The sequence below is a fragment of the Scardinius erythrophthalmus genome (genome assembly GCF_964197995.2).
Source record: "Scardinius erythrophthalmus genome assembly, chromosome: 2".
In the NCBI taxonomy this organism is placed as follows: Eukaryota; Metazoa; Chordata; class Actinopteri; order Cypriniformes; family Leuciscidae; genus Scardinius; species Scardinius erythrophthalmus.
Window position 1 is genome coordinate 47,689,875 of NC_138222.1, and position 25,487 is coordinate 47,715,361.

At 39.4% G+C, this 25,487-nt stretch overlaps 2 protein-coding genes across 14 annotated transcripts in view; one reads left to right on the forward strand and one right to left on the reverse strand.

The window, feature by feature from the left end:
- Nucleotides 1–448: 448 nt before the first annotated feature.
- On the forward strand, nt 449–10,720 carry rcor2 (REST corepressor 2). 3 transcript variants are annotated; one of them, XM_081351009.1, is made up of 13 exons: nt 449–550; nt 3,520–3,642; nt 3,949–4,005; nt 4,309–4,389; nt 5,200–5,252; nt 5,345–5,506; nt 5,830–5,954; nt 6,051–6,117; nt 6,662–6,901; nt 7,213–7,290; nt 7,513–7,570; nt 9,037–9,254; nt 9,393–10,720. In XM_081351009.1, exons 2-13 carry the CDS (start codon nt 3,522–3,524, stop codon nt 9,762–9,764), a joined length of 1,632 nt encoding a protein of 543 aa, XP_081207135.1. In that variant the 5' UTR covers nt 449–550; nt 3,520–3,521; the 3' UTR covers nt 9,765–10,720. The 3 variants fall into 3 exon arrangements, with proteins under 3 accessions (XP_081207135.1, XP_081207136.1, XP_081207134.1); XM_081351010.1 differs by lacking the exon at nt 449–550 and adding an exon at nt 1,120–1,199; XM_081351008.1 differs by lacking the exon at nt 449–550 and adding an exon at nt 1,193–1,862.
- A 1,665-nt stretch (nt 10,721–12,385) lies between these two features.
- Nucleotides 12,386–25,487, reverse strand: part of mark2b (MAP/microtubule affinity-regulating kinase 2b) — a 51,930-nt gene continuing 38,828 nt past the window's right edge. For 4 of the 11 annotated variants that reach the window (XM_081350919.1, XM_081350913.1, XM_081350918.1 and 1 more), the window contains 4 exons: nt 21,701–21,964; nt 19,567–19,593; nt 17,121–17,156; nt 12,386–14,801 (listed from right to left, as the gene is read on the reverse strand). In XM_081350919.1, coding sequence (XP_081207045.1) covers nt 14,366–14,801; nt 17,121–17,156; nt 19,567–19,593; nt 21,701–21,964 — 763 coding nt within the window. In that variant the 3' untranslated portion in view covers nt 12,386–14,365. The remainder of the gene's footprint in view (nt 14,802–17,120; nt 17,157–19,566; nt 19,594–21,700; nt 21,965–25,487) is intronic. The other 7 variants (XM_081350912.1, XM_081350917.1, XM_081350911.1 and 4 more) reach the window with 2 other exon arrangements.

The following is a 25,487-nucleotide window of genomic DNA, read 5'->3' on the forward strand; positions in this document are numbered from 1 at the left end:
TGTCTCGCGACGGGGAGAGATGGCATTTTCAGGAGGGGAAACAAGGGAGGGGGTCATAGAGTTCACCGCTGTTAAAACCACCGTTTCCGTTGCAGCACAACTCACACTGAACCTTAATACATGTTCGATAACCACGATGGAGTGATTTTAATACCTATTAAAATGTTTATAAATCAGCTGATCACGACCTAAAAGGCCATACTATAATGTAGCACGAGAACAATGGGCTGTGGCTTCCATGCTATTGCAGAGAGTTCTTGTAAAAAATAGGGCAAGAGAAGCAAAACTACACCTTCGGGCCTGTGGTTGCGAGCAGAGAACAGCACTGAAAACCTCTTTCTCTGAGTAGTGTGCATGTGCGCGCGCGCACGCCCGCGTGGGGGGTGGTGGTGGGGGGAGTGCAAGAAGAGGAGGAATAGAGAGAGAGAGGGGGAGGGGAGGAAAGAGGAACTCAGAGGTGATGAGGATGGAGGAAGTCTAACAGAGAGGAAGAGGAGAGAGAGAGAGAGATAGACAAGAAAGGAGAGATCATCATAAAGGGACAACTAAGGTGAGTTAGAGAAAATGGAGATGGTTCTTTTGCACAGTACTGGCAGGCATGAAGGAGGGGAGGGAGGAGATGGTTGGAGAGAGAAACACATAGACAGAGAGGGAATGGCTGGGAGGGGTCTTGTGCCACAAGTGCTGGTATGTCTGTCTCTGTTCTTGTCTGCAAAAACCACAGAGAAAGAGTATCAATGTATACGGGTGTACAAGGAAGGATCTGCCCATCACTTGGGGCCTGCTGGCAGATAGTGTTCAAGACCAGTCTGAATCCAGTCTTTAATCTTTATTCTGTCAGTATTAGAGTTGTGTCTAGATATCAAGTTTATTCTCACCTGCAATACCTTAAGGTTATGTTTAATTATTGTAGACCAGGGTCCATGGTTTACAGTGTAAATTATATTGATTTCTTTAGGACTCAGTCACCCTTTATCAACTGGATGTTGTAAAATAACTATATATGAAGCCTAATACACGATATACATCATAAAATGCTCATTATTAAGGTAAATAGGCAAGTTATAGGCTTTTTCCCCTTTCCTGCATACATTAGTGAAGGGTCTAGGCAGCCTCAGCACTGCATTGCACAGCTGACGGATCCCTCCGCACACACAGCAGGAAGTAGTTCCGTATGATTTAATGTGGGAGCACCGCAGGTAAAGCACAAAGTAATGATCGGTATTAAGCTCGTTTCATGAAGAGAGTTGCCAGATATGTTCTAAATATGTTTAAATATAAACATAGGCGTAATTAACGTCTGAATAACGGCTTTTTAACGATGCGAGGGTTTCATGAAACATTTTATTTTTAATATTGCGCATTTGTGAACTGCGAGGGTCAGATTAACTCACGAAACGAGCCTTTACATTGTCCGAAGCACTTGTTATGCATCTGATGCCGGTTAAAGGGACTATGTAATTGACATGGAAGTTAGTTGGGGAGAGGCGAACAGAGCGGAAGGTTTTCTCGGTTGTGAGGAGTTCGGTCTCCCCGGCACATACACACGGATAGGATCCGTATGCGACCGATGCAATGAACTGGAGAGAATGAGAAACGTGCGAAAATCCACTGAAGCTTTAATGGAGTTGAATATTACCAAACGTACGTAGTGCTGATGTTTTACAGCACTTAATTCTTGCTTAATAAGTTTGAATAGGAGAGAAAGAAAGAAAGCCAGGTAGTGAACTGCTATTCGGACTGGCAACTAGCGTTATAAGGCAAATGTTCAGCGACAGCTAGCCATCAACTGGAATAGGGACATAAGCGTGGCTCAACACAAAAGGACCCAGGCTTGAGTAAGCGACTGTGCGAAAAGTGAGGTGAGGGGAAAGATGCTTTTTTTCCTTTTCTGTACTTTTTAAGTTTGAATGATGCATTATCATTGCCCGAGCAAAATCCGTGCGCGTTTACTCAGAGAAATGTTTAAATGAACAAGGAACGGATGATTGGATGGTGGTCGGAGTGATGCGACCTCTCGGAGTTTAAGGGGGCAATCGATAGATGTTTTCAGCTGTAACACTATTTAAGAGTTGATTGGACACTTTGTTATGCGAGGGACAGTTCAGTGCCACATAACTGAGTGTTTTGGACTCATCCGAAGAGCACGTTTAAATTCACACTGAGTGAGCCGGACGGCAACTTCAATCAATAGAGACACTGGTCGTGACGTCACACTCTATTCAACGCTTAATTTTATGACACATAACGATTTCTTTACTTAACAAGTGCGAACAAATATTTAATCCTATTTAGGGTTTTGATGACGCGTAATCAAAATAATGTATTATGCCCAATTATGTAATTGATTGCGCCAGTACTTCATATAGCAAATGCATCTTTTGTGTCCACTTGTATAGATGAGAGACATTTTACTTTTTTTTTTTTTTTTTGGATGCTCAAAATCACAATTCAAACAGCCTCTTGAGTTATAATCTATGAAAATAGCGAGAGTTTGTGGTTGGCTATCACAATGGCAGTAGCTTAAGAAAATAATTATTTGGTCATTGTTTACGATTAAAGGATGGTAACTGTTGTTCTGGAACTGTTCATGTAGGCTACGTTACATTTTTGTAAAATGATAAATGTCAGATCTAGGCTACTGTTCACTCCCAGTTAGTTTTCTGGAAGCATTCGCGAAACAAAGACTTTCTTGTCCACCGAGTCAAGGTCTCATTTATTGGCGTTGAAATAAATGAAAGTTATCTCAATTCGTTACAAATTTAGAAACATTTCACTAAAGTGTATATCCCGCGCTTTGTGGTTTGATACATCAGCCAGGCGAAATTAACTCTATCACCTGCCGCTCAAAACACCGCCAAGAGCATTTAAACCTCCATAACATCTTTCTATCTCTTGAGCAAGACTTCAATTCCATACAGTCAGATATATTTTAGTTGTTTATACAATATTTGAGACTAATTTGATTTTATCACCACATTTCATAACAGACTGCGGCTGTTCACAGAAAGAAAATACGTTTGTGTAATCATGTGACCGTTGGAAAAATGTTACTTGAGGAAGTCAATAAAGAAACCAAAGGAACCTCATGTGGTGATTCAACTGACAAGCTATCTTACCTCCTTGTGCTGGTTGTCTGTTTTGTTGTAATATTGCTGTTAGATAATTTTTTTTTACAGCAATATGTCTTATGAATAAAAACAGGTCAAATTATTTCCAAGAAGCATAACTTGTTATATTATTTAGCATCAAAGATGCTTCTAGATTAAAGGCATAATTTATATACAGTATTTACAATTATCATTCATCATTTACTAAAAACTGTTCAAGTTTGGAAAGACATGAGGTGAGTAAATGAGGACAGAATTTTCATTTTTTTTTTTTTGGTGAACTATCCCTTTAAGACTTTGAAAACAAAGGCCCCAATGCTGATTGTTTTGATCTCTCTCTCTCTCTCTCTCTCTCTCTCTCTCTCTCTCTCTCTCTCTCTCTCTCTCTCTCTCTCTCTCTCTCTCTCAGCCATGCCATCAGTGATGGAGCGATCAGGGTCTGGTGTGCTGTCCCGAAGCCGGGCCAAAACAGTCACAAACGGGAACAGCCAGCACTCTGAGGAAGAGAGCAGCGATGAGGAACACACACATGGTGTGTCTGACACATTCACACACAAACCCAGCAACACCAAGCCACCATCTGCACCTTTATTCCCTTACATGTTAGCGTAGTTTCAATCCTAAATTGTTTAAGTGTAAAATGTTTCAATGTATCAGTGTCTGTATGTGTATTCGGTCAAGCATCCCTATTCTCTTTTCCTCCTCTCCCTCCACCCACTTTTCTCCCTCTGCCGTCTGTGAGGATGCACTGCCTGTTTTTGACTATGCCTGCCTGACTGTGCCTGTGTTTTTTTTCTTCTCCCTGACCGTCCTTTTTGCTCTTGCTCTTTTGAAACAGACAGTATGATCCGCGTTGGTGGGGACTACCAGGCACAGATCCCAGAGTTTAAACCAGGTAAAGAGGAAGATGGGAGTTAATCTCAGAAGAGATGAATGTATCTCTGAACTCCATGCATTTTTCACAGTCTGCATGAGCATGATAAGATAAAGGGCTGTGTGTAGGTGTTTCTATGTGCACTCAAGTTATGGGGAGTAGGAGAGAACACAGCTATAGTCTTTGAGTATATATATATAAAAAACAGCAGAGAGGCATAGAGAAGTGAAAAAACAAGGTTGTGTGAGGAGGAAACAATTGCAGAGGTATTTGAGAGAGGCTGCTGTGCCGTGTGACAGACATGTTTGTTCTTTGTGTTGACAGACTGTGCATCCCGGTACAGTGAGAATGAACAGAGGAGCATGCTGGTCTGGTCACCAAACAGCCAAGTGTCCGATGCCATGTGTAAGGAACAATTATTCACACATAAAAAGGTCTAAAAACGGCTGAGAGTTTGACTCATTGATGAGGAGTGCTTTAGAAAAGGAAAGAAACTTTTCTTATTCTAAAAAAGAAGCCAGTTTACTGCGCAGCTGTATGTAGATGCAATGTGTATTTTTTCACAAGATTGAAACTACCTTTAAATTGTGAATCACAATAATCCATTTAAAATGTTGAAATGAATTAAGATAATGTGCAGTATTTAAATGCTTTTCTTTATTTGCATATATGTGTAACTAAAAGTAGTCAAATTATGTTGTGTTGTGATATTTGGGTTTGGTCAAAGTAACTGTTCAGTCTCTGGTTATGTAGTCTACTCACTGTTTTCATTCTGCTCTTCATTGTTTAAAAAAAATGTTTCTTTCGAGGTCTAGAGTCGTTTGTATTTCTATTTTTCTTGCCTAAGATAATAAATATTTAAAGAACACTATAAATGTATTTAAAAAAACACTGAATCAAATTGTTAATTGGATCGGATCTTTTATCAAATCCAATTGATTTGTTTTGAACTTTGAATCAAATTGAAACCCAGTGAATTATTATTTTGAATCGATTCACTGTCAACCTAAAGATTCACAGCCCTTTTATTTATGTTTATTCAAATTCTTTGTTTTCTATTATGCTATTGTGATGCCTTTCAATGTATTCATATTGTAGGTACGATCATTGTGTGTATTGATAAGTCGTTAGCAATTCCCATTCCTTGGTGCACTGTCACTAAATCTGCCATTTTGAATTGTAAAGAAACTTTATTTTCCATTCTCTCACTCTCAGTGGATGAATATATTCTGATGGCCAAAGAGAAGCACGGATACAACATGGAACAGGTACCGTTCCACTTAAATGTTAGGCACGATGGGGAATTCCTCTAGATGGACGCATAGATGACCGTTACAGTGCTTCTGTCTTATATCAACAGGCTCTTGGCATGCTTCTGTGGCACAAGCATGATGTGGAGAAGTCACTGGCTGACCTGGCTAACTTCACTCCCTTTCCTGATGAGTGGACAGTGGAAGATAAAGTTCTGTTTGAACAGGCTTTCAGCTTTCATGGCAAGAGCTTCCATCGCATCCAACAGATGGTGAGCGGGAGGGATGGAGGCAAGATGGGTTATATAAGAGTCATCTGCTGCTCTCACATCTGCCTGCAACTACAGAAGAGCAGGCATCTTGAGATACGGCCCAATGTAGAATCGCACATCCATGTAAAGAGTCATAGAGAGGTCTCACTTGAACACTATGAGCTGTTGTCTTGTATTGAGACCGACCTGTTTTAATGTCATCTGTTGAAATGTTTTAAGAAAATTCCAAAGAATTGAGTTCACATGCTCAATGTTACAAATTTGATTCAGGTCATAGAATCTTGTTCTTTTTCAGAGTATTAATCAGCTTGTTTTTTTTCCAGCTTCCAGACAAGCTGATCTCAAGCCTGGTTAAGTATTACTACTCCTGGAAGAAAACTAGAACCCGAACAAGTGTCATGGACCGCCAAGCACGCAAGCTCCTCAGCAAGAGAGAAAAGGATGAGAGGTAAAAGAGAAATATGGAGAGAAATGACAGTGAATCATAACGCTTGTGGCTCTCAGACATGCACGGTTACAAAGTGTGTATTTTTGTTCCTGCCAGTAATGATGAGGTAGAGGAAGGAGAACCAGGCAGTGACAGTGATTTTGATATCAACGCCAAGAAAGAGGTGAGCCTGTTGTGTAACCGATAACTAGACTCAATGACATAAAACGGAAGTTGCGATTGTCTTCGAACAAGAAAAAATGCGGGACTTGATTTTGTCTATTGAGAATTGAATGGATGGATGTGGTTAGCTATTGCTAAAAACATCATCAGAGAAGAGATGATGATGCAAGAGGGAGGGGAAGTTATTCTAATTAAAGATTGCAAGGGCACAGTAATTTTTTTTTTAAAATAATGATGTGCACAGATAAATAATTTATAATAAATACTGCAATATTTCATAAAAAATAAGTTGCCAACACATTTATGTAATTCTCTCATAATTATACATACAGCTTTTAATTCTATATTAATTTAGTGACTAAATGGAATATTAGTATTTATAAAAATCAGTGGTCAGGGACTAGTGAAGGCAAAAAGTTGTTTCAAAATGATTGAAATAAAATGACCAGTGCTACACAGGACCTAAGATGCACATTTTCCTTCAGACATCCATAAGATCCTAAAATCTTAATGTTAAAAAAGACTGCATGTGTGCTGCTTTTCAGGCTGCAAAGCAGAACTCTGGAAATGGAGGAGGGAGCGATAAAGTTTCAAGCAAGTCTGTTCCGACTCGGAAAGAGAACCAGGGTGCGCAGTACCGACACCACCCTCTCCGTGCTCGCCGCAGGCCTCCTAAAGGCATGTACCTGGAACAGGAGGACATCGTCACCCTCTCTGCGTCCACTGATTCAGGAACTGTTTCTATCAGACAGCTGGACACACAACTAGTGTCACTTAAGAGACAGGTAATGTGCATGGAAACACACTTTCAGTATCAAATCACAATGTTTTGGTAGTGTTTGTAAGATTTTTAAAGAAATCAGTACTTTTAACCAGCAAGGATGTGTTAAATTGATCAAAAGTGACATTTCTATTTCAAATAAATGCTGGTCTTTTGAAATTTCTATTCATCAAAGAATCCTGAAAAAATGTGTTATGGTTACTAAAAAAAACATTAAGCAGCAAAACCTGTGTTTAACATTGATGATAATAAGAAATGTTCAATCAAGAAATGCGATCACTTCTCAGAACATTTTTGGCTCTGTGTTGTTTTTAGGTCCAAAGTATCAAGCAAACCAACAGCGTTCTCAAGCACAGCTTGGGTGATGAGATTGAAGGCATGAGACCTTCAGAGGTAAGTTTTCATCTGCATTGCTCTGATACATAAACCACACACATTTGTCATTCACACTACATTGAAAAATTGGAAATGCAGTATATTGTGTGGTTAAAGCAAGGCACAATATTAAATGCCATTTAATGTATTTTGAGAGTGTGAATGTAGATTCTGATCAAAATGCCATAGTTATGCTACATTATACTCTTAATTTTTCTCCATGCTCTGCATTTCCTTCAGCCCTCTCAAAAAATCAACACTCGCTGGACGACGGAGGAGCAGCTCCTGGCTGTTCAAGGTGAGCTGGAATATCATTATCTATAATTCCTGAAATCCATCAATTTAAGAACAGATCTCAAAACATTATAATGATGTGATGCCTAAATTCACATGAAGCATTTAAAACCACTGATCTTAGTTTGAAGTGTTATTTATTTAGACAAAATTGTGTAGAATTTTAATGTATTTTTATTGGTTATCAGCCAGAGCTTTAATTTAATGCATCCATAGGTAAAAATAAATAAAAGAATGCTTCTGTAATTCCTGGTTTGAGAGCGGAGAAGATCCTCCCAAAAATCTCACTCGTTTACTTGCATACATATTGAAAACATAATAAAGTAGCTAAATCCAGCTAACCTAATACTTAACTTGCTAGAATGTATGGTACAACTAATACCTGTCCTAAAAGTATGGTAAACATTACTAGTATGTTCATATTACCCAAACTGATGGTCTCATGCTAAATTAGGGAGTTCCTATTCACCGCTTTGTAATCTTTCATGACACTTTGCAGTAATTAAGTCTCTTTTCTTGTTTTTGTTATGTAATATTAAAGTATTTATTGTCAATCTGTGGGCACAATTTCTGGTTTGTGCCAACCTTAAGAAATGTCATTGTGCGAGTGTATCTAAGGCCCCGTCCACACTACTGCGTTTTAGTTTAAAAACGGAGACCTTTTGCTACGTTTGCACCTCCCGTCCACACTAAAACGGCAAAAACGGAGACCCAAAACGGAGAAGTTTAGAAACGCTGCCGACCCGTTTTTCGTTTTGGATCTCCGGAGGGCGTTTTAGTGTGGACGGGTCAAAACGGAGGACTTTAGAAACGATGACGCAGAGGCTCACGCTCGGCTCTATGATTGGGTGTCATCAGTCATGGAGTACACAGGTAATATTCAGTAAACTTCACCCGCTGGAACAGTTTCTTACAGTAATAAACTGCCGCGTCTCAGGCGCGGCTCGCGCGGTAAACGCGTGCATGTTATAAATAGAACCGACGCCTATTTTTCATGCGATACGTGTTGGAAGCGTTTCCAGGCAAAATAGAATAGGAAAATATGTAATTTTGACACAAATACATATTAATAAATGACATTTTGATGTTTGAAAGCATTTTTTTACAGTCTATGTCTGAAAGTCTCTATGTTTACACCGGCACGCGCATGCCCAGTGTTGGTGAATAGTCACGTGATCCGCGTTTTCAGTCGTTTTAATGTGGACGGAGATCAATTCTAATACGCAGCTAAAACGCTGGTGTGGACGGAGATCGTATTCGTTTTAATTCTCCGTTTCTAAACGAAAACGCAGTAGTGTGGACGGGGCCTAAAGCTATTACCTTCGAAGTATTCAGTGACATTTTAAAGCAAGATGTCAGAGGATTTGCAAGTGGGAGATACTACAGATTGAATGCATAATATTGTTTTATTTTAAGCATTGCTGTGAACAGATTTATCACGTAGCTATTTTGCATCCACATGCTCCCCAGCTATTAGGCGATACGGTAAAGACTTTGCAGCCATAGCGGACGTGATTGGCAACAAGACGTCAGTGCAGGTCAGCTCGTTCTTCGTCAGCTACCGGAGACGCTTCAATCTTGAGGAGGTGCTACGTGAATGGCAGGCAGAACAGGAAGTGGTGCAAGGGAGCAGCGGGAGGACTGTGAACACGGAGCTAAATGGGTCGGCAGGAGCGGAAGATGATGAGGTAAGAGAGATTTTGAGTTGTGTAATAGGTGGAATAGGACTTGTTTCAGCAGGCAGGGCTTTTATCTTGGAGATAAAGAACAGTTGACAACAACCGTGGAATTAATTTTCTCTTTTCTATCTTTCTTTGTTATTATAGGTGAAGATGGACGGCATCTCTCCGCCTCACTCTGACAGTCTGTTGCCCTCTTCAGATGCTAGTGTTGGTGGGAACCCCAACTCTGCCCAGTCCTCCACACCCCTCACTCAACCTCCACCCTTATTGCGCCCTGCACCCCCCTCAGCGCCCCCTAGCCTGCTGCGCCAGCCTCCCCCGCTACAGACGCGACCTCTACAAAACCGGACGCCCCACAATCACCCTCCCCCTCCCCCTCCGCTCATCAGACCTGCGGTGGCATCCTCGCTCCACCAGGGGGCACTGAGGAACTCTCTAAGTTCCTCCTCTGCCTCTGCTGGACAGCTGCCGCCCTCACTGGTGGGGCTGAAGGTGGAATCCCCCCAGTCACACTGATCACCATGGAACATTTGCCTTTTTATAATGGTTTTTAGGAGACCTAATTTGGTCTCAAATCAGTGTAAAAGGGCAATGTAGTAATGCCTCTCAAGAGAAATATGAAAAGAAAAAAACCCCAGAGGTGAACTGGAAGAAAAGCTGGACATGTACCAAAACACATTTAGCAATTCAGGAAGGATGAAACACACAGTGTGATCTGCTTCTTCACTTCAGGACCGAGAAGAACCCTCCATATAAATGCATATAAACTTCCAGTCTTGCCAAAAAACAAACCCCACAAACACATCTGACCTCAGGTCCTACAGCTATACCTCGTGAACAGTTTCAAGCACAACTGCTTCCACTCTAACTACAGCTATTGAAACACCATCTGTCATAAAAAGCTCAGCGGAAGCTGGAAGTTTAACCAAAATTGTGGGGTAAAACCTTATACACTGGAATTAAAAACTGCCACGACAACAGACTCAGTTGTTCCTTCCACCATCTCTATGGCAACAGCTGCACATCACCTAGTGTGCATGACTACAGGCACTGCCGAGTGTTGTGAAGTACACCTGGTGTCAGGAAACTCACTCTGCCATTGAAGAGCCATGCTGATAGAATCGTCCTGGGTGAAGCGGTTTTTGTCGTTTGTATAATTAGGTCCTTGAGATATTGTTAGGTAGTGAATTTATGTAGTAATAGTAAATATTGACTAAGCACTAAGTGATGCAAAATACTTGATTTTTTTTGTTGCAACTCTGAAATACACTGATTTCATCTCGCTCTTAAAGGCACAAACACAGCAGCATCAAAAACACTAAAGATGATTCCCGAGGAAGCTCGTGCGAGAGCACTCGTTTCTTCCAAAATGTTGTATGTATGTGAGAACTGTTTACATATTAACTGGATTTGCTTGTGACTATTTTTGTTTTAGATTTTTTTCTTTTTCAGAATAAAGTGAAAATGACCAGATGAGTTTGTTGGTACTCTATGTAAACTACAGCTATTTTATACAAGACCCTTAAATACACATGCACTAATAGGTGATGATACACGTTATGCTTAATCAGGTCTCAAATAGGTGGGAATGTGACACATTTTTAGTAATTTTTCACAGAAATATAAGGCAACATGCTTTCTGCAGGCGGTCAGAACAGGTTTCCAAATGGGTCTGGGGGCCACAAGGAGGTCCCACTAGATTAGTTTTTCAGCTGTCAAAAGTTAACATGCAAACTTAAGATAAGCAATCATTTTTTAACACATTAACAAAATTAATATGGTTTCATTTTGTTTTCTAAAGATATAAATCATAAGATGGATCGTGATTATTTTATGTTGTTGACAGCCAGTTACACAGTAAGAAAAAAACGAAACAAATCTGCATTGTTCTTTGAATAACCGTATTTGACCCATAATATGTGAACGGACAACGACACACACGCGTGTCTGGAGTGTTTTCGGTGTGGTTTCAGTAACTTACAGTCTGAGATGGCAGGTTTTAGATCCAGTCACTGCCTTCTTTCGGAGCTGTTCCCGCCCGTTTTTATTTGGTCCGCGCGCGACTCAATGCTCCGCTCTCCATTCAGGAAACGTTAGAGAGGCTACGTGAAAGCAGTTGTCTGTTAATCAAGATTTTACAGACTTTCTAGTGTTATATGTTAAGATAAATGTTACATGATGTAGGCTGTATTTTTATATCATGTTCAATATGGTTACAACCAGTTGATATTCAAGGCCAGCGCGACAACAGAAACGAGACTGATATCAGTTAGGCTACTTCATACAGAAGCGAATCCTATATTTATAGCGAATCCTATATTTAAGATGCGGTGTGAACGGGACAGTTGGAGTCTCTCACATCTGTTAATACGGCAGGCTGTATTGTAAATCCCCAAAACATGTGGGTCATTCCACCGAATGCGTGCCATTTTTTCAACTCAAAAATGCATTTTATTATTAAGTAAAAATAAAATACACATATTGAATTGTGAAATATGTGCGTTATCAGTGCTAAAAAAAGGGGAAGTGTTACAAACACATGGCACCGATTCAGAGGAATGGCTTATGTAGGCCTACTCTTTTAAAATTATATGTATTCATATTTTATTTTATTTTTTTACCTGACCCTTTGTTTTTTAGTGTTCATTTTTGACAAATTGCGTTGGAAACAACATTTGACCCCTAACACCATTGTAGGCAAAAAAGTGTATAGCCTTTCCAGAACACATCTATGTGTGGAAACTTTGCATACACTATGAAATAGTCAAAAAAACATTTTAAAAGTAAGTAGTTTTGGGTCAAACTGACCCACAAAATGTTAAGTATGTGGTTTAGGTTTAAAATATCAATAGATAATATTTTAGTTTCTTATGGCTTTAGTACAATGACTATTTAAAAGCCAACAATAAAAGCTTAATATGTTTCTTATACAGTAATTTTTCCTTCTATATGAAAAAATACAGCTGCCTTTAGTTCTAGAAGTGGTCTCTCAAAAGGGGATCATCATACATGGGGATCCTCAAAAATGTTGGAAACCCCTGGTTTAGGACAAAAAATGCTCAGATTTAAAGTAGATTTATCATGGGGCGACCGGTTAGGACACATGTAATTAATACACAGTAACACAAGCTAATATTTGAAGAGCTTATTCGATTAGAAATGCAAAACATACCTTCAGAGATGCCACAAATATATATATATTAAATGTTAGAACATATTGCATCAGTTTTAATACAGACAGCTTGATTTTAATAGTTTTATTACTATCATTGATCATAATCATCTTTGCACAAAAAAAACAAACATTTGGTGTATTTCTATGTGAACCCTCCTATCCCGACAGCAAAGAGTCTGAACACAAATAATAAAATTACAGCAACGAAAAACTTGTGAATAAAAATATCAACCCTGAAGAAAAATAAACAATACTTAAGATAATTGGATCCCCAGCACCTCGAACAAATGATCAGTTGTGAGAACAGCAAAGTACATGACAAAAAAAAGAAAGAAAAAAAGATAATCATTATTTTCTATGAAGATATAAAACACACATGTGCACAGTTGTCCCCTGAACTGGTGACAAGACTTTTTTTACAAGGAGATCTGATCCCAACCCCCCTCCTCTTTACACAACAAGAGGTGTTGGTGCACCCCATGTCAACTAGAGGATGCATGCAAGCATGTACAGCTCAGCAGAAATGGATGGAAACACACTGTGGCTCTCTAGCTTGTTGTCAGTGTACTCTTTTGCTCTCTTTTTACGCAGACACATCTGCAGGTTGGTTCCTATCTGCTCTAATGACTGATCTGCTTGTGCAATAATGACATCTGAACCGATTTTAATAGTGAAAATGATAATGCCAACAAAATATTGGAATTAACAGAACACCAATATTTGACTCTCCATGGCAGGTACTTGTGGTCTCAAGGCTACGTATTAATAGTCTCTGCATTGAATATTAAACAATGCAAGCCTTTTGGTTATTCAGATATTACACTCCCATCATCATCGTCATCTCTCTCTCACACATACACACACACATTCAATCACAACACGCTTTCATAAAGAGTGTACCATCAAATGAGTAACGCCAAAAAGCCACCTGCAGACGAGACGGAAGAGGAAAGTTCTTGGCTTGAACCATGAAAGGTCGTGGATGAAGAGAAGAGCAGCTCGACATCAGTTCCTTAGTCTAGAAAATGGCACGGGAATGATTAGTTGCGTGGATTTTGTCCTTTAATGTCTTTTCCAGTGACTTTTTTTTTTTTTTTTTTTTAAGCATGAGGAGAGTATTTGCTGCCCCATAATCCTTAGCGACAAAGTGGGGCAAGAGTGTGAAAGGTTCAGTGGGAGTCATGTGGTGCTTTTTTCAGACATTCTTTATACAAAGGCATAGTACGATCAAGAACACGAGACCACAAATAAAAGAAAAATAATTTGTTTTTCCTAGGAATAATATTAAAACATAATCATTGGTAAATACAACAATGAAACACATTTAATTTCTTTAAGAAAATAAAAAGGCAACAGAAATTCACCCATTCCAGTGCAGCAAAATCTAAACCCAGCCGATTAAGAAATAAAATCACCTTAACCAGAATTTAGTCCTCTCAGTATTGACCAAGTGTGCTGGCCCTTACTGAACAACGGTGGGCGTAACCCTGTTGATAGATTAAGAGGAAGAAATAAACACAGAGAGAGTGTGTGTTTCTCTCTGAAGGGGGCACAAACATAATTGTCCACCTCCACCCTGTGAATCTGAAGTCAATGGCCGCCCCTCTTTCAAGTTTGCCGTTTTATGCTCTGTCTGTTTCAATAGGCAACAGGTGCATTTGTGTGCGAGAGACTGAAATGAATTGCAGAAACAAACCGTTTTGAGACCCGTCGCCTTTCTGAATTGAACATTTTCAGAACTAAAGAACCTGCAGAGTTAACCCTTCTAAAACTCCTCATTCTACGCAGGATTGAAGGGCCAGTGTGCAATTTTTCCCCCCGTTTGTATGAATCTGATCTTATATCTATCTCTTATGTACCTACCCATACCAGCAGGTTGTGTTTGAGCACTATATTCGCCATTCATCCCTGTTCAGAGACTCTTCAAAATGCTACTTTCCTCTCACAGTTTCAGCTCGTTGGCGATTTTGGAGGCGATGTTTTTGAAGGCGATGGACGTCCCGGATATCCTCTTGAAGCGTACGCCGTTGAGCGAGAGGCGGGGCAGCTTGCACACCTCCATCTCCCACTGCACAAAGTCGTCCCGGGCGGGATTGCCGGCCATGCACAGCAGCATGTAGCGCTCGCGCAGCTCGTACTCACAGCTGTTGGCGTCGAGAATCTTCCGAATCTCCTTCATCATCTCTCCGGGCTCCATGGAGGACGTGGTCTTCATGCTCCAGGTGAAGCGGAGCGAGCGAGGCTTCGTCTGGTCTTTAAGCGAGGACACGGGCGCTGTCGGAGGTGTCCCGTCCCCCGGGGAGGAGGAGGAGTCTTTGTTGTCGTCTTCTGGCCCTACGCTGGTCTTCTCCGACTTCTCTGCGCTGCTGAGCATAGATCTGGGGAGACAGGGATGGACAGAGAAGGATGGAGGTGGGGGAGGTTGAGAGAATAATATCAGTGGGGGGTGAATGAGGACAGAAAGAAAGAAAAAAGAACAAAGAGGATGTAGGAAGGTGTGTGGGAGAAAAGTGAGAAATTGTTGAGAGACAAGAAAGGGGTGTTGAAGAGAGAGAGAGGGGGAGAGAGAGAGAGACAGAGAGAGAGAGAGAGGATGAGGCAGTGGACATGGTTGGAGAGAGACATACGGCAATAATCAACTGGAAACGTTGCAGAGGAAAGGAGAGCGCATGCATGTGTTCATGTGCAAATTGATGTGGCGCAAACACATGGAACAGAGAAAGGCTTCTGCTTCAAATGAACACCTTTCACTCTGAGGCATTCCCGTGTCTGCTGCGCTCAGGATGTGAAGTCGCACCTCACACGCCGAAAGCAGAAATTGGAAGTTTTATTGAATCTCGACTGAATATGTCAGCTGACAGTTAGTGTGACTTTAAGCCTTTAAGAAGCTTTGAATCTCAGCTCTAAGACTAAATATGATTCAGTTCATTCAAATGGCTAAATGATGCTCAGTGACAAAAGGAGAATTAGGTTCAACTGGGTAATTAGACACTATGCGTGTCACAATAATGCTGCTTAGAAAAAAGTCCTGCTGGGAAGCTACTGACAAATGAGGGAAATTATGTTGTTGGTAAAAATGATGCATTGGGCAATTTCATGTTTCAGGAAGCTTTTCACTACAGCAAAATGAATAACAAATAATACACATAAGGTGTGTAATTAATACTTTATCTACACTACAGTTCAAAAGTTTCTGAAAGTAATTAATACTTTTGTGCAGCAAGGATAAACTAAATTCACCAAAACTTGAGTAATGCCTGCTGAAAAATCAGCTTTGCAATCACAGGAATAAATTACATTTTAAAGTCCCCTTGTGGTGAAAATCAAGTTTTGAATGTTGTTTATATGTCTATGTGGTGTTTTTAATATGCTTTAAGACAAACCATGTGGAAATTCAAAAGTCAGCTCCATTTCTGAGTATTTTCTCCTTAAAACTGCAGTGATCTCAAAAACGCGGTTTGAAATCGCCGGTGTTTCTTACGTCACAAACATGTTGTGACCAATCACGTCAACATGCGGGCGGGCTTCAGCATATCATTACTATGCTCTGAAGCAGAGGGGTCTCAAGAGAAGCAAGATTATCCAGGTATATTTTTCTGTTGATATGAAAAAACGGGTACTTTTAGCAATATAGAGAGTGAATCATGTATATGATGTGTATTACGATGTTATGATGATCTATATGCCTTTCTCCACTGACGTTCTGAGTTGTTCAAAGTGGCTAATTAGCATTGGATCCACGTATACTAAATGAAGCAAGTGTGTAAAGTTACATTCAAGCTATTTTAAGGCATGAATCTTTTTTTTTTTTCACAGAAAAAAATATTTAATTATGTCATTATGGTGAGGGATAAAATTATTGACTACAGGGGGAGTTTAAAACGTATTAAAATAGAAAAGTTATTTTAAATTGTAATAATATTTCACAAAACTTTTCTTTTTTTTAACCACACCTAACCTTTGAATAGTAGTGTACTTTATGTCCTTCCACCGAAAAAGCCACTTTTAAGCCTCTTGCCTAATAAACTAGCAGTAATATTTTCTGGCAAGCTTTATCACTTCATCAGCAGTAACCAAAATGACAACAAACTAAATTGTAAAACTAATTATGACCAATATAACTTTAAAATTCTTTAATTGAATCACCCCCAACCCAAACAGTCAGAAAAAAAAACACTGGTTATTAAGATATTGTGATGGCATCTATGCATGCTAAAATTATAAATAAAATCATATGACTTGAAGGTCTGATTTGCAATATTTAAAAATGAATACAATCCGAATACTACTTTTGGTTCTTGATCATGATGATGCTCAAAATATCTGAGACAATGGGCAAGTCCAAAGTGAGGTGCATCGCAAATGTGTTCACAGCATTAAAGATTTGATTATTATAAGCTGTGCATAGCCAGAAAAACATAAGCAGAAAACTTTCAACTGTGCATGTGTTTGCCAAATTGAAGACGAAGAAGTAATCTGAAATTCATTCTTTGTGAACACCAATTATGAATCGAAAAAAAATCAAAACATCCACTCACACATACCCATCCACACTCAGCAATTAATCCACCAATTAAATCCCACTGGGTAACTACTAATATTTGTTAAAAACCATTTAAAAGCCCCTTTGCTGCCCAATTACACCTCTAAGGATCTACTGATTAGGTCTGATGAAGAAATCCTTCTTTTGTTCTCACCTGCTTCCCTCCTCTCGACCCTCTCCCTCATAGGGGCTCCTCGAAAAAAATTGCAAGATGTTTAGTCTTAGTCTGAGTTCTAGTTTCACTCATTCAGTACAGTGAGCAGGAAGGGGAAGGACGGTCTAGTGCCACATTAGTTTATGAAAACATTTACCCCTCCAGAACCGCCACATTCCACCAATTCACTTGTTCATTCCCATTTTAAAACTACTTTCAGTTCTATGTATGCAGTGTAGAGCCTCTTGCCTAGATCTTGAGTGATATCGCTTTAATAAATGATCTATAACGCTTAACGATTTTACGATTATGGTGCGACAATAGTGCACACTCACACAGTTACTGTGCTGTAATCTACTGTATGCAACAATGGAGTCATGTATGTGTAATGCCAATGAACAGATGAACCAGACAGACTGCTTCAGTAACATGAAGTGGGGTGGAATGATGCAGGTCTTTCCAAGATGTTCTAAGGATTCTAGTCCCATCACCATGGTAACTACTCACATCCAACAGTCACCTGCCCCTATAGTCTGTCTGGCCGAGCACACAAGCATCCCGAACATGCCACCAGACAGACAAACAGGCCCTTAGCAAACTGACATCACTGTCGGAGCCTTTCTGCTAAGAGTCATATGAAAACACCACACAGAGGACAGAAACACACACAAACTCAGTCACGTGGACAGACAGGGAGGATAAAACACAGACAGTTGGAGAAACAGCTCAGGACTTTGAAGGCTCTTCATGATATAAACGGTTAAAAAAACAAAACAAGCAAAGCTGAATTTGACTATTTAAAGCTCTGAAAGAAACATTAAACTGGATGAATCCTGCAAAGAATAATTGGTTGTCACCAACAGGCATGAATCACAAAATACAGGCTTCAGGTTTGACCACCAGAGGGCGCAAAGACATATTTCCTTCAAAAAGCTGCTCGCTTGCGCCCTCTGTTGGGCTCTAAAACGATATAAGAACCACACATAACTTAAGTTACGTAAACATGAACAAGTTCCCAAAATAATCATGTCAGAGGAAGAAAATGTCTTTCATTTGTTAATTCAGACTCCATGTATCTGTGCCAGTGGCCCAAGTGGTTAGTGACAGACAGATGGTGACATCCATTCACCAGGTGCTTGTGTGCGAGTGAGTCATCAGTCAAACAGATTTAGACAATACCGCATAAACAGAGAGAGAGAGAGAGAAGTTTGGCTTTAGGTGTTTGAGCAGGACAAAGCCTGACAGCTGGTCGGTCTCAGCTTCTGTAGCTGTTGTCATTGTTAATGAGCAAGTGAAAAAGAGAGAAACCCTCCTGAAGTTGTTCTGCACAAGATAACATCAGTCTCCGTCATCCTTCAACCTTTTTTCTTTCAAATTTCCTTTAAAAATACATGACATTAACACTTGTAGTTACAATGGCAGATTGTCTTACTAGAAACGACTTTTACATGATCAAAATGACTTATAATTGCTAATAGTATTTTGTTTCCCTTTTTTGCTCAGATGTTCAAGCAACGTCTTCCTCTTTTTGGCACATAGAGGAAGTCATGGGGTAACAACCTGTGCCAAAACAATTACGACATACACTACAGTTCAAAAGTTTGGGGTTGGTAAGATTTTTAAATGCTTTTGAAAGAAGTCTCTTATTCTCATCAAGGATGCATTTATTTGATCAAAAATACAGTAAACAGTAATATCGTGAAATATTCCAATGTAAAATAACTGTTTAATATATTTTAAAATGTAATTTATTCCTGTGATGGTAAAGCTGAATTTTCAGCATCATTACTCTAGTCTTCAGTGTCACATGAACCTTCAGAAATGATTGCAGCTCAAGTAACATATCTTATTATCAATGTTGAAAACAGTTGTGCTGTTTAATTTTTTTTCATTTCATTTTTTTTTATTGAAATTTTGTAACATCATAAATACTGTCACTTTTGATCAATTTTATGCATTCTTGCTGAATAAAAGCATTTCTTTCTACAGATCCCAAACTTTTGAATGGTAGCGCATGCAAATGACCATGCTTGCTACTTTTTCCATGACATCATATCCTATTAGCCATCTTAATTATGACCTCAGGTCCTGTTATCAAAGCCCTGTGTTATTTGAGCAGGCAGAGAAACTAGTCACACACAGAATCTGGGGCACACAGGTGAGATCACCAGGTAAACTGACAGGGAGGGGGAAATGAAAGGATGGAGATGGGGAGGAAAGGCGCTGAGTGTTACTGTGGTTGAAGTTGAAGGCGGTGGTGTTTTTAGGGCTGAAGTTGGTCGTTAGTGTTGGTCATGACATTGCGCAAAAAATAAACAACCAGGAGAAAGGGCCAATCACAGAACACACTGAGGGATGTAGACAAGGAACAAGGAAAGAGAAATAAAAAGGTCAAAACAAGCCTTAAACAAGGGGGGGAGGGGAGGTTATGGTCATCATTGCCTACCTTCTGGGGAATCTGAATGACAGATTTCTACAAAACAAAAGTAAAAGAAAAAAAGGAAAGATATGTATATATATGTAAATTGAAGAGCAAAAAAAAAAAAAAAAGGCAAATGAAAATGTCAAAGTTGTCAGGTTGGTTTGGACACAGCAACAATCAGTCTGTGGTTATTTGATGGGTTCTGTACAGAATGAGCAAATAACATTAGTAATCTGGGTCAAATGCATGCAATTAAACTATTAAGTCAGTTATTAACACTCATAAAAGGGTTGGAACGCAGTTATGTAAACTGCCTAATCTAAAAGTATTGTTAAAGCCAACATGAAATAAACTATGCACAATCAATCAATGCAAATTATTCCAAAGAAAAAAGTTTATCAGAACTTTATCACCAGCTCTGCCTCTGACACGACTAAACGTCACGTCACACCTAAGCCACACAAGTGGTGAAAATAATCTTAAACAATAGCCAGTAGTTATTGTTTCAGCCATACTCATTGTACGTAATGCAGCCTTGCTGATAAAAAAAATCTTGCCAATTGTTAAAGCAGTAATTAAATGCTATATATACTAATGTTTCAAAAGATTGGGGTCTGTAAGATCATTACAATTTAAAATGACCGTTTTCTTTTTTAATATATTTTAAAATGTAAATTATTCCTGTGATGCAAAGCTGAATTTTTAGCATGTCATTTACTCCAGTCTTCAGTGTCACATGATCCTTTACAAATCAACTCAAGAAGCGCTTATTATTATTATTACTATCAATGTTGAAAACTGCTGTGCTACTTAATATTTTTGTGGAAACTATGATACTTTGAAAAACAGAATGTTTAAAAAAACAGCATTTATTCTTTAGTAACATGTCCATACTGTCACTTTTCAATTTAATTAGTAGTCCTTCTTGCTGAATAAAAGTATTAATTTCTTTTAAAAAAAAAATTCTTAATGACCCCAAACTTTTGCACGGTATTGTAATAAAGATCGCAGTAATTATATCAGTTATGCCCACTTTTAACAATCCAAATGGATATTCTGTTTAATTTAGCAAAATGTCATATCACAGAAGTAAAATGGTTTGCGAATGCCATTTCATGTTGACCTTAAGAAAGGATGTTTACATTCATTTATTAAAGCGCAAATCTTGTTCATGCTGAAACATTCCCACACTGGCTTGAACATGTACACAAAAGGACACAAAAACAAAGACAGATGCACATGGACGAAATAGAAAACGTCATCTGTCATTTCACCCTTTTGAAATCTGAGACTGAATACAAATGAAAGACTACTGACCATGAAGGTGTTCTTTCGTTTCCTCAGTGTATCTGAGGGATTTCGGGTCTAGCAGTTTAAACATGACTGCCTAGATCCAACAGAACAGTTTTGTGATATGCTATTAAAGAAATGTAGCAATGTAACCCATAATGTAAGCCTTAAGTTTCTTTTGTAAACTGCTATTGCGGCACTAGTGAGTGGATGCCAAGGTGTCCCCTCCACAAGTATTTATAGAGCAGGGGAATGCAATACCTCCGCTGTTGCCAAGGATACTGTCACCACGGAGGTGCAGAAAAGGTAGATATGAGTTGGGAGTGTGCGCTGGAACTCGGAGATGGAGATGATGAAACTGATGAGAAATCTGCATGTATATAAATGAGCTGAGATTCGTGTTGGGATTATGGGGACTGACAGCACTTTGATTGCCTTATGAAGGCCTGACCTTGTGGGTGAAATTATGACAATACCCAATACCCTGTTGAACAATGTGCCGGTGCTTTGCAAGGACAAATCTACTTACAAAGCTGTTTGATCAAAGATGGACAACCAAGCAGCCCATTTCTACATGCTAACTGAATATAAAGACAGACACCTTTGAAAAACCCCTCAGCGAGGGTGTGAGAATGTGCTGATGTGTCAGTGTGGTCGTCTTTCACTTTGTCTCCAAGTCTCTTTCTGTTCTTCTGTTCATCACCACCTAATCCAAATTTAACTGCCGAAAATACCCAGGATTCATCACACTCATCCTCACACCACCACGCACGGGCTTCTTCTCGTGCCGTTAACACTTCACGAAATCAGTGACTTTCATTCCTATGTCAATTTCATTGATTTACTAACACTCTTTTGTCTGTCTCACCTGCGAACAAACTTGGAGGTGAACTTGCTGAAGATCCCGGAAGCACCGGGTCGTCGTTGTTGGCTGTTGCCATGGGAGAGGGAAGGGGAAGCGGGGGCTCCGTGGTACGGAGAACCCTGTTGGTCCCGTGCGCCCCTCTGCTGGCCGAGGTGGAAGGTGTTGCGGGTGGGCACCCCTCTGGGGAAGTTGGTGCGGTCCGTCCCAGCTGCGCTGCTGATATTGTGGGCTGACGGGGAGGCGCCAGGTGCTCTCTGTGGGGGATCACTGTGACAAAGCAATTTTCCCCAAACAAAACAAAATAAATAAAGATGAGGACATAGCAGAATTAGTATAAAAAAAAAACATTATATTTAAATTTTAAAATAAATTAGATTTTTATACATAAGTTATTTAAATGCATTTAAATATTTTTTATTTAAATCAAATAGAAGTGAAAGAAAATTATGCTTAAAAAAATTATCAAAATGAAATAAAATAGGCATGGAAGGTAGATTTTCACTATGTCTGCAGAAAGAATAGCCTCTGATAATGGGTGTTTCAAACCTACATATTCAAAGGAGATTCAAAATGTAAATACTTGATTTATGCATTTATGAAATCTCCATAAAATCATGACGAACTTTAAAAAAAAAAATAGATAAATTTGAATTATGGTAGAACAATAGATTATGTATCAGGAGCTCTGTTCTGGATCTTGCAGTGCTCTAGTAACTTACATTATGTAATCTCAAAATAATTAAATATGTCGACTGCAGAGAGAGAACACACACATCATATCTCTAACCCAATGCATAGACCTTTAATCGGCTTAATCTAACACACACACACACACACACACACACACACACACACACACACACACACACACACACACACACAACACAGAAACACACAGATCAGGGATATTGTGAAACTCGCTCACTGCAATTTGTGTGTGTGAGAGTGAGAGTAAGAGTGTGTGTCCATCCAAGAGAGTGCAGTGAAACAGAACACCTCCCCCATCGCTGTCCTTTCTGCACATTGTCTGTGAAAATCTCACCCAACCATATCAGGTCCATGCCAACATCTGTTTAAGTGCCAACCAGTGTAGTAGAACCTAGTCAGAACCAGTCGCCAACTGGCACAAGCACAGCCAGAGAGGTCACATGACTCTGGGTAACTGAACCTGCCAGAGCTAGATTATAATACACTGTCCATCCACTTCAGCCAGGAAGTGAAGTGTGCTGGACCCTTCTCAGAAGCATAGCTGTGTTTGGAATAATGAACTACGATCTGCTCTGTATACGGACACCAGATTATCATCCAGATCATCTGGACATTTTTGTTGCTCCTGATTTCACAAGGTTACACACACTGGTCCACTTCTAGAAAATGAAAACTTTTTCAACTTAAGTCAACATGAAATGGTTCATGCCCATTTACTTTCACATTTCTGGTCTTACTGTACATGTTACTCCAAAGAAATATATTTGTGTAAACACTTTCTGCAATCCAATCAATTCTTGATGGATTAAAATTCAATTAAATTAAAAGGCAGAATTTTTAGGATCTAAACAATTCCTGATCAGTGCAAAACAGTGTTATTTTAGTATCACTGATATAGTCTACTATTATCGTTTTTGTTAATATTTTGAATATAATTTTTATTTTGTTTTAAATTTCATTTAGCTTTTTTTTATTCGTTTTTTTAATGTAAATTAGTTTTTAAAAAATTCAAAAATATTTCTTAGACTACAAGAAAATGAGAAATGTTGAATTGGCAACTAGCCGACAAGTTTTTATTTATTTAATTTCACAATAAGCAAACTTTTTTTTAAATTATTTTAGTTTTAGTTAACAATAATAACCCTGTTCCTCATGGATAGTCCTGATCAACAATTTCATCATTGAATATTCAGTTTCACACCAAAATGTGTCACATTATGGAAGTAAAATGGGTTTTGACCATCATTTCATGTTGACTTTGACTCTAAAACATTAATTGGTTGCTGGGGATCAGTATTTACAATGCCACTGACTCAAACGAGCATTTGTCTTTTTTTATTTTGGCCACGCGATTGTTTGATTCTCCCCCTGCCGCTGAACTGGTTTGAAAAAAAAAAAAAAAAAAATCATGCTTTGGCCACAGCCTTACAGCCATCCACCATATCTTACCTTCTGCAGATCCACCTACAGCCCAACACACTGGCTAAATAAGACCTTCTCGAACCCTCTTTACACAAAGGTTCACAGAAGTCATCAGTAACTCTTCAGGGTGGAGTGAACGGGAACCTGATTCACTGTGCACATCACTGGGAGTGCACTAACTAGTCTAACTCTAACACAACACCATGGAGCAAAAATACTCAGGGGCAAATTTGGGGAAAACGTCATCTACAAACTCTGAATGCGCAAACTAATACACACAAACATGACACCTAAGCAAGGGACTAAGATTTTCCCATGGTAACAGTAGTATGTTAGATATGGCACACAGCTGGATGTTTAGAAGTAAAAATAACAGATGAGCACTCACTCTAGCAAATAGGAGCAGGAGCTTAAGAACCAAACCAATGCCACTGCAAAAACACATCTGCAGTTATGACGCATGTCAGAACACACGAGACATGCATCTAGTATTATTTTCACATATTCCATTTATATTCGTCTCGTTAGTGCAGAGATTTTCACAGTGGCGAACCACAGGGTTCCAAGGTGTCAAAGTGAAGGCCCTTACACGTGACTCTCGTCAATGTTGGTTACTCTCGTGCAAATTGTTGTAATGAAAATTTCAGGAGTTTGGTGTGAAAATAAAAACATGATGTAAGAGGGATTGATCCAGGGGCAACCAAAAGTTTTCTGAGATCGTTTTTTTTTTTTTTTTACGTTTACATTTATGCATTTGACATTCAAGATACAAATTTGATCAGTTCATGCATTCACTGGGACAGAACCCATGACCTTGCCATCGCTAGTGATCAGTTCGAAGTTCAAATACAATATTTTCAGTTTACTTGAAGCAGCCTTGCAAAATTTTCCTTCCTGTTAGCTATTTGAAGCATCCACGGAGGTCAACGCTTGCGTCCAGACTGAGTCACGTGAAAGAACCTTGAGAGACAGAATGAGCCACACTATGTGCTGTATATGGTCTCTCACTCACTCACTCACTCAATCACTCATATATACAGTGCACAGATCTGAATATATGGCCCTTGCACTGAGGTACGATTCACTCCAGAGGGGAGACAGTGCACAGGGGGCAGAGAAGCACAGAGAAGTGAGAGAGATGATGTAACAGAGCAGCGGTACCTTCTCTCAATGGTCCCCAACCACGCTCGGAAGAGGCTCAGCTCACTGCATGCAACAGACCAACCATTCACTTACAGCGGCACTAACAGGCTAACACGAACCATTCACACTCCACGCTGCAGCGCTACAATTGATGGTGTGTTTCTGACGTGGTCAGTGTTTAGTGTGAATATGCGGTTTTATTTGTGGCTTTGTGGAACTTTTATCAGTGATAGTCTAGAGAGGACAGGAAACAACGGTTAAAGGGGGGGTTTACATTATTGTAATTTATCCACACTGCACATTCACATGTTTGTAAGGTAGAAACAACATCAATGTTCCCATTCTTAAGGGCCAGGTATCACGGTTCACATCCCATCTTAACAATCACTCATGACTTCATGAAAGCTGTAATAAATATTATTATTTCTTATTTACTCCTGAAATCCCTGAGGGGGAAAAAAGCATGGCTGTTTTTGTTGTTTTTGCTGGTTGCTGGTTAAAGGGGCAGTTCACTCAA

Bases quoted from the DNA above. Each gene is read 5' to 3' on its own strand.
- rcor2 (XM_081351009.1), top strand. From the start codon at position 3,522: ATGCCATCAGTGATGGAGCGATCAGGGTCTGGTGTGCTGTCCCGAAGC. The intron at 7,571-9,036 runs GTGAGCTGGAAT...CATGCTCCCCAG, and splicing joins GCAGCTCCTGGCTGTTCAAG to CTATTAGGCGATACGGTAAA. The intron at 9,255-9,392 runs GTAAGAGAGATT...TTGTTATTATAG, and splicing joins CAGGAGCGGAAGATGATGAG to GTGAAGATGGACGGCATCTC.